We start from the raw sequence: 19,484 nt of genomic DNA on the forward strand, positions 1-19,484 counted from the left end.
TATATTATTAAGTATTTAAATGCAAAGTTATTTTCTTTACCTACCATGGATTTTTATCATAACTAAATAAGTAACGAAAGTGTACTGATATTATTAGACAATATAACAGGGTATAATATTTTTTATTCCAATTAAATCACTCCAAAATGCTATGAAATGATTGTTCATAATATATTGAGTCATTTTCGGAAACTATGACAAATTTATTATTATTGATCTATGGTAATTATATTAATCTATCGAAATGAAATATAACTAACGATATCAGTCGACAATAAAGTATTCATCACAAAAATAGTTGACATAAACTGACGGTTACCGAACTTATATTATAAGGAGTAGTCGATATCAAACCTTTCAATTAAGCATCACAAATAATCTCTCCATTGAATAACCGTTAATTTTATTCTTTGTTTTTCCGTAATAGACCACCAAAATAAGCCATAATAATATTATCATGTAATATTAAAATAGACATGAAACAATAAACAACCATAAAAAGGTTCTGTATATTTTATTAATGAAACATGTATCCGTATAAAAAAAAATAAACTTAATTGTTGGACGTAATACCAAATTAAAATATAATTGGAATAACGAACAACTACAAATCCAATTATTATGAATGACAAATTAGAAAATTGAACATTAATTCCAAATGTAGTTACGTAGTTCGATTTAATTCATTCAGAATGAAATCACAATATCAAATTTTAAATACCTACCAGAATCATTTAGAATACCAAAAGATTTCAAATAATAATCATGTTCAATTATTAGTGAATTATTGTTTTTTTTGAAATCTTCTAATCTCAAATATATGATTTAATTTTTTGTATAAATTACAGTTTCGATGAAATTTAATGAATGTTTTTCTGTTATTTGCTAATTGGTTTGATTGTTTTCACCATCTTCTATTCGTACAAATTATTGGAAACGTCCATAAACAATAATATTATGTAATACATTTCAGCTAGTTTTTTTTAATTGTTTCATTTTGGCTATGGACAAAAAAATGTCAAAATTGTATTCAACAAGTATGGGAAAGAATAATATTACAATTTTGAAACAGCAGTAATATTGGCTGTAATATTACATAAAATACATACATATTTTTTAAATATGTACAGTGATTTGAAATAGTTTGAGAAACCTCCTATTAGTGAGCTTCCGTGATTGGGGTGATCAGAAACATGCCCTGCAATCATGTTATTCTGCTCGGAGAGAACATCAGTCACGTGAAATTGATGAGGGGAAGACGAAGAGAAATGATAACAGCACGAAAACACACAGAGTAAGAGGACGTTATGTATAACAAGATAATGCTAATAATTTTAAGTGGATAAAGTTTCAAAAGAAACCTCTCTGTAAGATGATATTTTAATGGAATAATAATACCGGCTTAGGGATTTAAATGAAATTTGGGTTTAAAAAATCGTAAAAGCTTTAAAATACGTGAAAGTTTTCAAGTCATGGGAGAGCTTTGAAATAAATACTTTTGGAAAGGTGAAAATTTGATTGACGTCATTTATAAGATTTACTTAAATAACTGATAAAAGTATAAAATATAGGAATGACTTACCTTATATAAAATTAAAATATGTTAAACTTATACAATACTTGAGACTATGAAAATATACAAGATCCACGTGACAATTGATTAACCATAGTTAGCAATAATTTCAAATTAACCACATATTTATTTATGAGTGAAAAAATAGTTACACGTAGCACTTCATTATATATTATGCAAAGCTGTAATCATACGCGAGAAGCTTTATCTACAATATTCAAATTTTCATTAAAACACAGCGCATAGCATAATAATATGACACTTTGCATAGTGAGAGTTTTAAACTATTTTATAGGTAATAGTTGTTAACCATTCGTCCAACTCACTTGTAAACAGATATTGTAAAACAACTTGTGATTGTTTCTTCATGGTGAAATAGTGCTAGAATGCCTTTCTTACAAATCACGGGTACGGATTCAACACCGCATTTAACATGTTGATGATATTAATATTGTAGCGTAAGTGCTGATTATAAAATTACATATTAAGTAATTATTTAATTTTCCTAAGAATTTAATATAATTTATAGAATTGGTTTAAGCTCAACGGGTCTCGCTTTGATCTCCCTAATTTGTATGTTACTTCGCTTGTTTCAATTTTCAATTTTCATGAGTCGTATAAAAATATACTTAAATAATAATTGAATTTGTATTTACAATCGCGTATTAAGTTTGAAGTCGATTTACTCAACGTGGTTATCCACAAATCCAAGCCATTGTACCCTTTTTTGAATAGGTATGTATTATAGTCTAGTGTTTACTGTTCTAAAATAAATAGCCTTATAACACATTTATTTGTCAAACTGGAATAAGGTTTGGGGAAATATATATGTTATAATATCTCTATAACACCGTTTACTAAAAATATCACAAGTATTAATTAGGGAACACTAACTATTCTGTGATATTTAGTGAACATATTTTTTTTTATGTAAATAGCTGTTGATATTGTTCTTCTGTGTAAATGAATCCGGTTTTTTATCATTATTAAATAATTTGAATGAAGTACTGTGTATTATATTATACATATTTTTTCATGATATTAAAGTACATACTTGCAGAAATATGAATATTATTTGTGTGTATAAAATTTTAAACTCATCCTATGTTCGTCAAGGTGAATGAAGATACATCTAAATTACTTCTTTTTAAGAGAGTCAAAAGAGGATTGAGTTTTGGACCACTTTGGATATTGTCAAATTATGTTTCATTTTATTACCCGTTCGTTAAAATTTATAACTCGTTCAGAGACGTTGTTTCGCCTAGATCTTTCTCATCTACGTATATTATATGCAGTATGATTAATGTGTAATAATATATTAATTTTTCAACTTTTAAAATATTAATACACCTTTTTTCATATTGTACACAGCATTTATCTCGTAATCACCTAATACTATGTGTAAATAAGTACCCCTTGCAATGGCAGAAAGGATAGTAAATTAACCAATCAAGAAGATACATCATATTTATTTGTATTTACCTGTCAAAGACGAGCATCGCAGGACATCTCTGGAGACGTGGGTATCCCCCCTGGCACTGCCAATATCGGTTGCATGATTTTCCTAGGGGCACGTTTCCGTTGGCGTCCTCATTACAAAGGGCTGCAAAGACAAAAGGTCAGTTAAGGGCACGTATTATTAATTTGGTTATACCTAACTATCACTCTCGCACCTGAGTTCAAAGTATATTTAGGATGATTAAGTTTACAAGTAACGTATTCTGATAGTATTATGGTCCTAAATAAACTCTGTATCTCTTGTGGTAGAACGGTCATAGAACCCAAAATACGTGAGAAATAAAGCCTTTTTGACACGTATTTCGAGCTATATTATGTACTGCACAATTTATTGGATTTAAAAATAATTGGATATATTAGATATATAATTAAATAGTCAAAACAATAATTATGAGGATATCTCTATAAAAATCCAGCCTTAATGAAAAATATGAAAAATCATGACGAAAAAAAAGGACAGTTAACGAATTCATTTGACATGTCTTTCACACCACCTAGAGAATGGCTTGCGATGATATTTATTCGATTGCACTAACCTTCACCATATACAAAGTAGGATCTCTCTGAATCTTCAGCAACGTCTTGCTGAATATTTTATTTTTAAAAGATGCCTTCGGACGGCATCCAAACAATACAGTTAATCACGTAACGTCTCTTGAAAACCTTAACATTATCAGTTTTAAATTGAAGGACGATGGATAGCTGAATACATTTGTATCTTTTCTATGTTAATATAAATTTACTGCATCTGCAGACCAAAGATCACGAAGTCCAGATTCTTAGAAACCATGTCTTTTTATATTGTATGATAGGTATATCATTTTATTTTTATATTTTACTTGAAATAAACGTTCACTGTTTTATTTGTTTTAAAATGTTTTCTTTTTAACAAACTGTACAACTAAATTGTCGTACACACTTAGAATAAGTTGCCCGTATACTGACACACATACGTTCATTAATATTTAATAACTTTTATATATCTACTGTTCTTCATTTATATATCAATAGGTATTAATAATTCACTGTTAGTCTAATCTACGTGATATTAATAGTCAATCAATCTTTGATTTACCGTTAAGTTAGTTAAGTTAAGCACTAATTACCAATCTTTTATGTAAATTAATTTTCTCATTTTCTATAACCTAAACATTAACTCATGCTTTCTTTACCTACATTATTTTTTCTTTCTTAACTGTTATACCATCTTTTATTTGCATATTACCTACAACCTTTTCTCTTCTGGCAACACGTGAACCATTATATTCTATAATATATATATATACGGTGCCATTCAACTCTGTGGGTAAATTAATATTATAATCTATTGATCAATTTATATTAGGAGATTAATGCACTTACGTTGACACTAAACAATATACCAATTTGATAGTGTCATACGCCAGACAAGAGATAAATAAGCTTTCCCTTGTTTTTGTCAAGAACTAATTCACTTTGACTTTATTACATTAAAATGTTATCAACAAATAAATATAGTATGTCTATTAAATTGCTACTTGAGAAACAAATTGGAAAAATACATAGAAATAAGTTAGCACAAATAATATTGTTTCCACGAAAGTTCTCAAGTAGCTTAAAACGTTGTTTGTGATTGTAAAACGACCTTTTGAACAAACAAAATAATTTCTAAAAATCTATATTTATTTTACAATAAAATCAGCAAAGGTTTCAACGGTCGTTAAATTTTTAAGCTATTCAAAAGAAATTATTTTGTGAAATATATATTATAATTTATAGCTTATATTATATATACTTTGAAAGCCAACAGTTTTCTTAAATTTTACATGTCCTTAGTGACTTCAAACTAAGTAAAATGATATCAAGTATCAATAATTGCACAGGAAATACAAAATTAATCGAAACTGTATTACCCTACTGGGTGTGGTAGCAGTTTTAAAACAGGGTTGCTTTAGGTCATAAAACCAAGGAAGAGAAAGCGCGCCCACTGTCTTTAAATATTGAATGCGTGTAATATTTACGTGACCAACTTAAATGCATAGTATGAGACAGATATAACCAGCAGTTATTGCAAATAACATATTCTGTAAAGCTGCGTTGACACGGTCCAAGTATGAATCCAAGTACACTTGGACCGAGTGCCATCCAAGTGCACTCGTATGAGACATCTTCATACTAATTATTCCTATCCAAGCTAGCTTAGATGAGTAGGATGCGGTCCAAGTAGCTTGGATAGGACTGATAGGAGTAATTTGTATGAAGATGTCCTGTACGAATGCGCTTGTATGGCGCTCAATCTAAGTGTACTTGGATCATACTTGGACCGTGTCAACACGGCTTAATACGTGTTTAAGTTTATTCAATATTTTTCCACACTCGTATCCTGTTAGACCACACCCGGTAGGGTAAGTAGTTTGCATTACTATTGTGTTCACTTCAATATATTTTATACTTATTCGGCAATCAGCAGATACAAGTCTGCATGTGTGACGATGACGTGTTTATTATTGTTTTACATTTAAATGGTGGTTAACCCGTAATTTAAACCGTTCAATTTGTTTTTATTTATTATCTACGATAAATTGAAGTAGTATAATTACTTGATATGTACAATGTGTTTGCGCATATTTCATTTTGTTTTTTGAAGAATTTTTATGAACTTTCAATTCATACACCTATTTCATTAAGCTTTCAAACTTTTTTTCAACATTTTTTAAGTCGATTACGCAATTCCACGAATATATAAAATACCTTTGTATATTTTTATATGTCAATATATACCTACGCATATTATATGCTGTATGTCCAGTTTTATAGATTTCGAGAAATAATGAATTTGAAAGAAAATATAAGACCGAATATATTATTAATATCAGGTTTTTGATAACCAAGATACTAACTAATTTATATCAGAATAAATAAGCTCGTAAAATAATATTTATAAATTAATCCATTGATATATGTTTTTATTGTTTTATGTTATGAAATGATTAAAATACAATTTTTATTGATGGCAATGTAAACTTACGGTGCTTCTGGCATCCTTCTACATTCTCGGGCCAGTCGCAGCTGTGGGCGTTTTCATTGTAGAGAAGTCCTCCGATGCAGAGCTGCTCAGTGGCGGTACCGTTCCAACAGGTCCAGTATCTGGTGCAGGAAGTCTCGTGCCCGAAGATACCGTACAGCCAGTCGCAATGCTCGGTACCAATTGGTGGATCTGAGACAATGAAAATCATATAGAATTTAGTATATTTTCATGTTAAAATAATATGTCATTAGAATATTACATTCTTTTTTTCTGTTCGTTATTTTTGGTAGTTTCTTTTTTTTATGCATTTGGATTGACAAATAAAAGATTTAAGATGACTAAACTAGATATTAGTTTCAAAATTATAATAATACATAAAAAAATACAAGATTTTTTTATTTTTTTTTTGTCTATAATAATATATTTATAAATATATATATACATATATCAATCTATCAAAAATAAGTAAACTTATTCGAACTATGATGCGTTAAAATGCATGTTGGTTGTGTTTAATACAGTACAATTGGACATACATAAATGCAGAAAAGATCCAATCCACAACCTATTAGTTTTGAGATATTAAAGGAAATAGAAGATTGGATAAATAAAAAATCACAGTAAACTGGTAGCTTTCAAAAGTTATCATAAATAATGGAATGAATATTTATCTTGCTAATGGTGTACAATTTATTCGAAATTTACATTTCATTAATGAGTTATATAGTAATTTATGGGATCGGATCATTATTGCATAAATGGGTTTGTAGGATTATTAATCAAACGCCCAATCGAATAGCAAATAACCGTTCCTTGTAAAAATAGGTTGAAATAAGTTAAAATAAGTTAAAAATAATTATAAACCTTCATAATTTTAAGAAAACATGAAATGTTTTTAAATAAACACTTAGTATCAAGTTGACTTTTTTTTAATTCATCGTTTATTTAATTAAATGTTTTCGCTCGTGTAGACTTACATAATATAAAATATCAAATGTTAAAATAAAAAATCATTTAAGTGTGGTTGTTTTCGTATATAAGACTTTTAAAATAGACCATTGCACATGTATTGTACGTGTATATAAGACTTTTAAAATAGACCATTGTACTGTTAAAGTTAAATCAACATGGAAAGCAAACTCTGTATGTGGGAACAACCGTTTGACATTTCCACCCACAGTTTAAAGTTAATTCGTCTAATATAAAATGTGATTTTAAAATAAAGAATTTTCAGAATAATAATTAATATCAACTGTCTACTTGTAATGGTGTATTTACAAAATTTATTGTGATATCATACGTAATGTAATGTTTCAGTGATATTATAAAAAAATAACCGAATATTTGTATATGTAGCTATAATATTTAATACAATTCATACATTTAACAGTTTAACGAATTTAATATAGATTAAGAACACGCAAACAGTACCTATTAATTGGCAACAAGTAGATCTAGCTTTTTAAAATAGGTTTATAGTACTAAATACGCATATGATACGAATATATGGTGTTAAATCTAGTGTTTTTAGACACATGAAACACCTTACAATAAAATTGATCATGAAAAAGACTTTGAGTTTGCTTGAAAATCAAAATTTCAGCCTTCTGTACCTTATTTCTTTTCAATACAATACTAATGTAACATACAATATTTGATCGATGAACAAATATTTCGTACCTACCTTTAATTTAATCTTCAATGTATAAAGTATATAATTATTCTTTAATACCTGTTCTCGTGAAAACAATTTACATGATAATTATTATAATATTTTTTTTTTAAATAATTGTTCCTATGCTAAAAATGCTATGAAATAAATCAAGTATCTTTTCTGTTAACTAATAATATTTTATTATTACTTGGCATTTTTTTGTAAATAACACTTGGCAAAATAATACCGAGCGTATCGCTAGATTGAAGAAATCACGTGACTGTATGTTTTCCCTATGATGCTTTGAGGCTGGAACGTGATAGAGTGAAGCAGTAATAGGACATATAATAATAGCTTTTATATTTGGATAGCGAAGCTCATTTTTCCAAAAATAAAACTTAGCGTTTTCAATAAATAACTATAGAAATAGCTATTATTAGCAATGTTCAATGAAAGGACATTTACAGTTGGATATATATTATATTGATTTATTTATTAAGACATTTACATGATTTATTTCAATAAATTAATCATTATCTATGATTTATGAATCATGGTGAATAATTATATAATAAATGTAGGCTGTACGTAATTAAAAGAAGAATTATCAATATTTCAATGTTTACCAGTTTAAATAATATATTTATAATAATTAATTATTTTTGCAATAAATTTATTTAATTATAATTCCACACAAGAGACTAATAAGAAAAATTCCGTAAATAATTATATTTAAAAATATACAAGCATGTCGTAATTTTTTTAAATTTCCTTCAATTATTATTTTCTAAATTTGTTAACTCATATATTTGTAAATAAACATAACTAATAAATTGTTGAATTTAATAGTTTATTTTATAATGTTAACTGTCAATTAATGGTGTAACTGCATTGATTTATTTGATAAGGTTTGTATTTAATTAAATAAAACACAATTGTATAGTACTTATTCCACTTTATTTATTAAATTTTGAACCATTTCGTAATGTCCCTTTGAAGAGGACGAAACCGGTACTATAAAATTGTGTATTATTTAATTAAACAAATAATTAATCAAATAATGAATTTAATAGTGACAACATGAATTTAAAAAATATATATTGTATAAATAAATAAATAGTCCAGATCTGGTTTCCTTTGCTTATTTCCATTGTCAATATGTATTTATTAAACACAAATATTTAAAAAATTTAAAAAAAATTTTATTATGAAAATATAGAAAATAAACAACCTTAAATTTTAAAAAAATTCAAGAGCCCATAAGATGGCAGAAGAACTCTAATTATTTGATTAGGTTCGTTTTACTTTCGACAAAACATAATATAATTTATTATTTTCTGGTAATTACATAATGTATTGACTTCTGGTATACGTATATTAAACATAAAATCAAATTAAATTCGATAACCACAATTTTAAAATACAGCATTGAATAAAATAACAATATACTAATATCAATTGAATACGGCTGATTAAAGATATTGTTCAACTTCTAAATAATATAAAGCAATTTATCGTTGGAATAAAATGTATTTGCGTGAACAACATTGACGCGACGGTCGCTTTCCCACAAAACTTTACGCGTTAAGTTTGCGACGTTTCCGAGGATTTTCCGCCAAGAAAATAATTCAATGAGTATAAGAAAACACTTTTTGATTTTTTGTACGGAAACATCACGATACACGATGTCTATATACATTTATTCAGAAGTCTATACTTTATAGATCAAGAATAATAATATATTTTGAGGATTTGTGGCTCATATATATGTCATACACATGTCCACCGTATTCTAACTTAGGAGTTTTGAAGATATTCTTAATGTGGTATTAAGGAATCTAAGGCCAGATTTAGATGTAGTGAATATTGGAAGATTAACTAGACTATACAAATTTAAAAATTTTGGTTGGTCATATTAGAGTTGTACGGTCTGAAAATGTCATAAAAACTTTTTTTAAATCTGACTAAACTATTTACTGCACGATAAAACATTGAAGGGTGACAGTAATAGAGATAGTAATATTTGTATCATTTATTTATAAGCGAGGCAGTTGGCTATGCTAGTTTATTTATGAATTATTTAAAAATAATATTCATCGAATAATTTACAAGATTAAGGAAGTCACACTCTTATTATTGAGCATACATACACTTTTGAGAAAATTAATAAAACCAATACGAAACATATTTTGAAAAAACTTGTGAAGTCTTACTTTTTTCAAAAAGATTTTTTCAATAATTGGTTTTAATATTTTTTCTCAGAAGTGTTTTCAAAAATTATGTATGTTAAAAATAATAATTGTGTTTACCAGTTGCGTAGTACAAAATATGTTTTCATATGTACATCGCATTAATATGTTGATAGAGCTAAAAGCTTTCGCCTTTGATTACAAATGTTACGTATTATAGTAGGTACTTACATGCACAGTTAGTTTTAAATTATTACTATTTTGCATGATATTACATCTTGACATTGTCACTTTGGATTATATTGTATAACACTTATATATTGTAAGTAAAATTTTTGTATTTGTGTCGCCAAGAGTCATAACTAATAACTCAAATTTTGTAATTTTGACATTTTTAGTCAAATATATCAAGTAATAAAGACATTAAATCTATATAAAGAAAAATAGTTGCCTATCAAAATTCATTTTAAACCATGTAAAAATCGTTGACAAAGTTGACTGTCTGTGTCATAACTAACATTTTTCAATGAATAATTTGAGTTCCGTCATCAAGACCTTTCTAACCAATCTGGGAGCTCTATTTCGCATAGTGTACTGTGTGTCTGCAGCCTTAGGGATATTATATATATTTTTTAAAAGATATGTAAATCGACTCACTCACTCCGATCCTAATAGGATCATATGGGCCTCCAAAGAGTAGAGGTTTGTATTAACAGATTTTTTGTTTTTACGAGAAATGGATGTCAGCCACTTGCTAAACCTATTAGGTCCATACCCTGACTCACACACAAATTGAAAAACAATATGTGTACTTGACAGACCTAGGATTTGAACCTGGGACCCACGGCGTTATAGTCCAACGCTTAAGCCGCGCGGCCACCGGGGGGGATCCTTCATATATACTATACTAAAATAATCACATTTGGAAAAAATACGACGCCCAACGGGATTTGAACTCATATATTCACTGGTATCGCGCCAATTTGCTTAAACCAATTAAGCTACGGACCTCCTACTCAATTACGATAATTTTAACTAGTATATCCTACACGAAATGCTTATAAATTCGCGTTATTTTTGACTATCGGTTTTTATGTTTTAATTTAAGGAATCATTAATCGCCTTAATTACTAACCGACGCCCGGTTCTCGCCAAATATTTAGTTATAATGTCTACTTAAACTTGTGATCTTTCACTTCATGATAATTTACTGTAATTATGGAAATGACGTTTAAATATACATGCTTTATAAAACAAGCGTGTGACAAATACTAGGCAAATTTACACTTCCACAGATAATCCCAGAAATGCAGTAATTTTGAGTACATACGCTTTCCTCTTGCATTCTGAATAATGTATTATGCTTACTTGTGGAGAAACCATAGATAATATTATACGAGACTAAAGCTGTTCTACAATAAAGGTAGTGCAGTTAAATGGAAATTCATTTTCATTTCTTTAAAGGTCACAGTTGAGGTAGAGTGTGGCAAAATGAGAATTCAACAGCGTTTCGAAATATAAATAAATGTCGCCTGCACTTTGAAAATTAATTAAACCATGCACGTGTCTTGGTTTTAATAGTTCAAGTAAACAATTATTTTATTAAAATCGATATAAAAGCAATGAAATATATCTACTCAATAAAATGTTTTGTTTTTGCAAGATTTTATAGATATTATAAAAAGAAATTAAACAGAAAATACCCTAAATGGCCTAAATGGACTTTTTTGGTAAAATTTACGGAAGTCGGACCAAATCTCGAAAGTTTTGGCTTTCCCCCAAAAAAACCTAAATATTCTCTTTAAATCTCTTTTACACGGACTCATGTGGTTTGATTAACGGAGTTTGCACGGAGACTCGAATAGAAGAATATAACTTAAGTGCTGACTACGACGGTTACACTGTACACGCCCGTGGTCTGCACTTAACTTTTGAATCAGTCTGTATGCACTTTGAATTACTCGTGAAAGTCTAGCTATAACACGCCTAGAACGAGCCCGCTGTCTTGAGGTACCTTGAAGTAACTGAATGTTATTCATTCATGGTTGACTGATGACCTGTAACTGCTGGCCGACTTGCGAAAATAACTGGGGATTTGAGGTAGGAGGCAAATATAGCGATGAAAGCGACCATTATCGGCCCAACTAATATATTTTAAATATTTACTTACCTAAAGATCTCTTCTTATCTATTGCCCCATTAATGAGGATGGTGATCACTGAAATAACTAGCATCATTCAGTAACATTTATATTATGAGACGGATCTTATGTTGGTCATAAATAAGATTATAATTATTAATTTGTAAACACTTTTATTACTTTAAAGCTAAAAACATTGGGTATTTCTAATTTTTTTTCGGGATTTTGACCCAACCGCCGAATTTAAACCAAAAATTAAGTTAAGGAAATGGCGAATAAATTTCCTCGAAAAAAATCTGTCTATACATATATCGTCCACTATGAAGGCATATACCTATGCTTTGAAATTTTAATTAACTTACTTTTTCTTTTTCAAATAAAACTTTTCGCAGATAATTTCCGTTTATATATAACATTAACCGGTATATTTATCGTGGTTGGTATTGGCATAAACAAAGTTTTCTCATTAATAGTAATAAACTCGGAATATAACCTACAACCTGTAAGGTTCTGATATGGCGGAATAGAAAACTAATCGCTTTCCGCTTTTCCGGTTGGTTCACTCCAAACAGAGCAATCTTATGAAACCCTGTTAGAATTTCATGAGCGACCTCTAGTTTCAAATTACATTATAATAATGTTATCAGTCAATATGATTGAATTTATATTGAGGTTAGTAAACTTCGTATGTCTTTTCCATCCTACTTGCCCAACTGAGATTTACCTATTATTAATAATTTTAATAATTAATAATATGTTATTTTGTGTTGTTGATATTCTCGCACTGTTCTTCATAAGCCTTGTACAAACCTATATACACCCGATCGTAAACAATTGAAAAATGTATAAATCTTTCTACCAGTTTTCTCATTCTCCTATTGTTTTATTAAGAGTGAAGAGGAGTAATGCTTTGGACTTATTTGAAGCATCTAGTGACAAATTATGATACATTTTACTGATAATTACATTTTAAAACTTTTTTTATTTATTTCATAATTAATTATCAGTTTAGTTTATTGGGTGTTTTATTATTAAAATATACTTTCATAGATATTAAGATTTATTGAAAATTGTAGAATGATTTTTATTAATAATTTATAGTTCATATTTTTTTATATACACGTACGTATATAAGAAATAATGATTCTTCTAACTTGTGTATAACTTGGAAATTTTTTGAAAATCATGTTTTGATTTAATTAAAATAGCTTTATTTTATTATGTATAACATTTTGTAATAGTGTTTTAATTCTGACTTTATCGTTGAATTGAAAGATACATATTTTTCTGTTTGACGTTTTTAGATGTAGGTGTAATATTAAATTGCATCTTTCATGATCTGGCCGTTAGATACCTCTAGTGGTAGAAGTATTGCATACCCCTATAAATTTACTTTACCAAATTATTCATCATATAAATGAGCTTTTAACCATTTGACGTGTAATAAATATAATATACGTAAATAATATCGAATAAATTAAAAATAGTACGCAATTAATTAACAGTAACAATAGATTGTATGGATTTTCAATTATATTATTACAATTTCAGTGGGGTATTATTATTTTATGTGTACCAATAATTTAGCGATTAGACGTTATTTTTTTTGACTCCATATCAGTGAGGATCTTCACTGTCTCCCAAGAAAGTTTTTTATTGGTTTTTTTTTTAATGAAAAACAATTGTAAGCCGCCATCTGTTATAATTATCTGTGCTATCAAACAATATAATAATATGTATTTTCAGATGCCGAAACAACATAGAATGGCTTCATAGGTAGGGTTACTCGCATGTATTACCTACAGTTCGCCGTATTAAAGTGGACCGTAAGCTGTCGTACCTGAAAGAGATGAGGTGTTATTCGTAGAGCATTACAAACAGCAATATTTTAGTTCTATTTAATTTAATAATAACATTTATTTGATAATGATTGACATAAAATATTTTGTAAGAACTATGTCAGAATAATATCAGATATTTATATATGTTACGCCGAATGTGCGAAATTGACTATTACATGAAATGGGCAAAATTTTGGCTAATTCATGTAATAGTCAAGTCAGTTGCCTTATTAATGAATTACGTAAATTATCTGCCGAGTACGTGAATTTGCTAGGGTATGGAATTGTTAAACTGTCAAGATGACAGTAGAAAAAGTAAATTTAATACGGATGGTTTTATTAGTTATAATTGGACATAATATAATATTATTATTATTAGGTGGTTTAGGTTAGGTTTTTTAATTCTGAATTCAACTGAATGTCCATTTTGAGGTTAGCTAACAAGTGTCAACAAACTATCACAAACACACAATCGACCATTGCACGATTGAAACCCAAGCACGAATCAAATCGCGAAAATACCTTTTAATAAAATTATTCCGTTATCATACTATAGTTAATGGATATGAACGTCATTGTAGTTATTGATTGGTATATTTTTATATTATAATTAATGACATTTGACACATTTGGTTAGTTTGATTAGTTGCAAAAAACACCACCGGAGCACGACCATCTATTTTGACCATAGATAATATACGTAAATTTTGACCAATGCATGAGCATTTGACAAATTTAGTTTAGTTGCAAAAAAACACCACCGTAGCGCTACTATCTAATTTAACCAATGCATGAACTAGACAGAAAATTACTGCCAAATTCACGCACTCGGCATATATTTTGTGTAATTCATGAATAAAGCAACGGGCTTGCATTTTTCAAGATTTAGGTTGCCCATTTCTTGTAATAGTCAATTTCGCACATTCGGCGTAACATATATACGACTTAATACTTACGAACACCTAATTACCAACCTAATTCTGAATCTAATGCATTTAAGTTTTTTACTATTCCATTTGAGTTGTTCTTTGCGACCCGGGTTTAATCTGTCGACATCTCTAAGCACTATGCGCACTCACCAATGGTAAATACACACTGGCAAAGAATACAATAAAGTAGGTAAAAACTTTAGAATTAACTGTATTCGTTGTCAGTGTGTATTTTCCATTGGTGAGTGCGCATATGCCTGAAATGCAAAATCTGGGTCGCAAAAACGACTCAAATGTAATAGTAGAAAATACAAATCCATTATTATTTAAATTAAAATTCCATCAAATAACCTCAGTCGATAGTATTAATACTACTAATATATATAAATATACGATACTATAATTGTGCCTTTTATTAATTTACTTACCTAACCATTTTCTTCTGTCTGTACATCGTATTCTGGTGCTTTTTATTACGTAATTTTAAGTGTTTTATTTATACATAAATATGATCTCTCAATGTTATCGCTCTGTCAATAGTCCACAGCGAGACAAATTTAATTTATGTGTAATGTGTTAAATAATGATAAATTTCTTTTTAAAACAGCCACCCCACGGTTACAATTTCATTTATAATGCATCAGACGTTCGTTGGACAGAACAAAGAGTTTAGTTTTGTTCTAAGCTTAGATCGTCGTAGCAGACTCCGGTATTAATATCACTTCCCGAAAGCAGAGTGGTTTAGTGTATCGTATCTTTATTAACTATTTCCTTAGATCACTTTGCTTATTGTGGTCTATAAAAATCATTAATTATTGTTAGACCAGACTTAGAAACTCTCTGAATAAGGATATAAATAGAAAATACCATTCATACTTCTTTTTATTTTATCGTATTTGTTAGGATCCCGAGTTGCCTTTTTAATTAATAAATATAATATATATATGGATACCTAAAATAATGTGATTGAACTTTGCAGGAAGAGATAGCAACATTGAAGCTAACAATAATTATTATAGGTGTCGCGGTGTTAGGAACGTGAAGGCAAGAGGCAACGTCTGGAGCCCCCCTAGCGAAAACAATCGCGAATGTTACATGTACATCAATAGCTATGTTGAGACTTGTTTGAGATTTGATTATTTGAGTTGACAAATCGCAAAATTCTTTTTATTACAACGTTTTTCTTAGGTCGTATTCATATTTGTCCGGTACAAATCTTGCAATCGATTTTTAACTAACTTCCAGAGCTAGACACTTGAAACTTTTAGAATATAACAGAACACAATGCCAATGCATTTTTAATACTTTTAGCCATCTTTAAGTAGAATTGAATTCATTTTTAGTTAATTCTGTTTTATATGAAAAGTTATTTCGATACCATTATTGGTTGCTAGGGGGTCCTAGCAACTAAATTATTATAAATAATATGTACGTGCGTTACTATGGAAATCAGTATGAAATGACATTTCATTATTCAGTATTTCCTTCAAGTACAAATTTTTTTGATCGTTTAAGCTAGTCAAGTCAAGTTTATATAATTCAACATAAAATTTAAAAACGTTTTACATAAAAGGTTCTTTTTATCTTGTTATTAGTTATGTTTTAAACCTGCACATGTACAATATTTTTTTAACATAAGAAATTCTCTGTTCAAAAATAAATCAATTTATGAAGCGGACGAAATTAATCCTGGTTGTTTCTGTTTGATTGTGTTTTTTATTACAACGTTTTTCTTAGGTCGTATTCTTATGTGTCCGGTGGTTCTTTGTCCGGTACAAATCTTGCAATCGATTTTTAACTAACTTCCCGACTAGCTAGACATTTGAAACTTTTAGAATTGGTATATCAGAACACGATGCCAATACATTTTTTTAATATTTAAGTAAAATTGAATTCATTTTCAGTTAATTCTGTTTTATGTGAAAAGTTATTTCGATACAATTATTGGTTGCTAAGGGGTCCTAGCAACTAATTTTTAAAATAATATATACGTGCGTTACTATGGAAATCAATATTAAATGACATTTAATTATTCAGTATTTCTATCAAGTACATTTTTTTGACCGTTTAAACTAGCAAGTCAAGTTTATATGATTCAACAGAATATGATAAAAAGTGGAATAAATGATTTTTACTTTACAGATCAATTATTAATATATGTGCGAAGATAAAAATATTATAATATAATGCAATAGCATCTCTTAATCAATCAATTCTGTCATTAGATATTGCTACTAATTATTGTTTTATTATTATTGTGCTCCCTTAATATATAATATATACAATAATCGATCAAAATATTATATTATTCATAATATTCATATGCAATCATATTATTTGTTCAAAAAATCTTCCCCTATGTCTTCAAAATATCAATTTCTTTTAATGTCAAAATTATAGAACGGAGAGAAAAAATGTATTTCATTAAAATGAAGGACATTGGATATTCACGGAACTTATAAACTTTTAATACAGTTGTGAAAATGGGAGATTTTTCAGGATTCGTTTCCGGACTTCATTGACAAAGAGCAGTTGTAATGTCTCTTGAGTTTGCTATACTTTATTATTAATCATGAATTAGTCGGAATCTGGTATTTATAGCTGAGAAAATTAATTTCGCGCAACGTCACAAAGCTCAATTGTCATGTTGTCATGTGGGAGAAACGTGATTACCTACTGATTAAATAATCAATTTCGGGAAGATTGTGTTTATTCGGGCTACAATGCAGATACATAAATAATGAATATTGGCAACACTGCCGAGAAGTACAGGGTGATCTAAACTTTTTAAATATTTTAATGGAGAGGTAAAATAAAGCAGGATATTAAAAAATGCGCTTTTGAAAATTATTTTCAACTAGAAGAGTTTATTCGTAGTGTTTTGAACAACTCGGATAATAAAGTTACTAGAGTGAATTCGGATTAATCACAAATATAACTATAACATAAAGGATAAGAGCATTTACACAAACAGTTAATGATGTGAGTTTGATTGTTTTTTTTATGAGATATTTCAATATTATTTCATTAATAAAAAAATCTAGCATTCTTAAATATTGTCTATTTTCAGTAACGAAAAGTTAGTTATTTGAAAACTGATATGATTTTTCTATAATATTATTATGAAGACCATTTGCGATTTAAATGTGATTTTTGGGTCACAGGGCCTCGTTGATTTTCTATTTGAAAATCACTATTATAGGTTGATCGTTATGCCTTAGCAAGCGAATTTGTTGTCAGCAATTTAATTAATTTTATTTAAAAATATTAAAAGATTTTTTTAATTAAAAAATCTATAGAAATTCTGCGTTTTTTGTAAGTCTGATTAATGGTGATATATGGTGGTAATTTAACATTCAAATATAGTTCGTACGTTTTTTAGAAGGTGAAAAAACAAATTTTGAAGAGTTTTAGTTTAAACAGATTTTTCTAGAACGTATAAATGAATATAACTTGAAATAATATTTTTATTTAAACCAATTCGAGCTTTTGTGTTACGATTGCATTAAAGCTCGATTCGATATAAGTAAGCAAAAATAATCAAGTCATACATTATAAAAATCTATATTTTATCAATAAAATACGTTAAAACTATCAAAACGGGTTTTGTAATCCTTTACTTATATACATATTAATAATAAAAATATTCATTTAATACGATGTACGTACTAATTACAATTAGACTACTAAAAACGCTCATTTTATAAGTCTAAGTTCATTTTTTAATAAAAAAAAAAATATATTTTAATGTTCGTAAATGCGTATCGATTATTTGAAATGAAATTTATCAGAAAATTGTATTAACTTGCGGTTTTTGCAAAAAATATTATTCTCACTCTTAAAAAGTGTCAAAAATCCCATTGCTCTTTTATTTAAATGTAGATATTATAGAGGTATCTTTTCGCAATGCAAATAATGGTAATCTTTTAAAAAATATTAATTAAAACGTATTTTTTTGCAATAAAACGATATTTCTGGCAGTTATTTTTTAACTGTTTTCTCGTCTCTCGCAGAATTCACACAATTCGAATTTATCGCAGGAAAGTGATAACGCCGTTAAACGGGAATGGTAAAAAGTGAAAATGCGAAAAGAAAATGGCAAAGGGAAGCGGCGATAATTGAAAATGGGACGGGGAAAACCACCTTCTGATATAATATCCATGAATTGTGAGGGAAAAGACACTGTTGAATTTTGACGAAAGAAAATACTTCAAGGATCTTGGTGGAAATGTAAGTGTTTTCAGTTTCGTGAAAGTGCGCGAAATTTTGTTTTTCCGTCGATCATTGGTAAAAGTAGTTAAGTATCTCAAAAACAATCACAATTTATGCGTTATTTATTTCATGCTGAACACAGTAAATTATTATCACTATACTTTACTGTTATTCCTGGAGGGAACTATATGATAATCAAAATAAATAATAATACAGTATTATTTTAACCATTCCACGTATTTTGTTTTGAAATGAATTTGTCATTCTTTAAAATTTTTAGAGTCTGTGAATTCTTCTTCTCCTTATTATTATCATAACCTTTAATACTAATGCATGATTAAATATATTATTATTTAGCATAATAAATTGATGACTTACTTTCAATAAATTACTAATTCAATTAATCGAATAAAAAGGTTGC

General features: G+C 28.3%; 1 protein-coding gene across 1 annotated transcript in view; it reads right to left on the minus strand.

The window, feature by feature from the left end:
- The window catches only part of LOC147071898 (protein obstructor-E-like), a 78,593-nt gene that overhangs the window by 17,757 nt on the left and 41,352 nt on the right, over positions 1 to 19,484 (minus strand). The window contains exons 3-4 of the mRNA XM_085946573.1: positions 6,099 to 6,287; positions 3,056 to 3,176 (exon numbers count right to left, since the gene is read on the minus strand). Of these exons, the coding sequence (XP_085802699.1) occupies positions 3,056 to 3,176; positions 6,099 to 6,287 (310 nt within the window). The remainder of the gene's footprint in view (positions 1 to 3,055; positions 3,177 to 6,098; positions 6,288 to 19,484) is intronic.

The sequence above is a fragment of the Rhyacophila brunnea genome, unplaced genomic scaffold (genome assembly GCF_057557595.1).
Source record: "Rhyacophila brunnea isolate RB1 unplaced genomic scaffold, BYU_Rbru_1.0 scaffold_2, whole genome shotgun sequence".
NCBI classification, from domain to species: domain Eukaryota; kingdom Metazoa; phylum Arthropoda; class Insecta; order Trichoptera; family Rhyacophilidae; genus Rhyacophila; species Rhyacophila brunnea.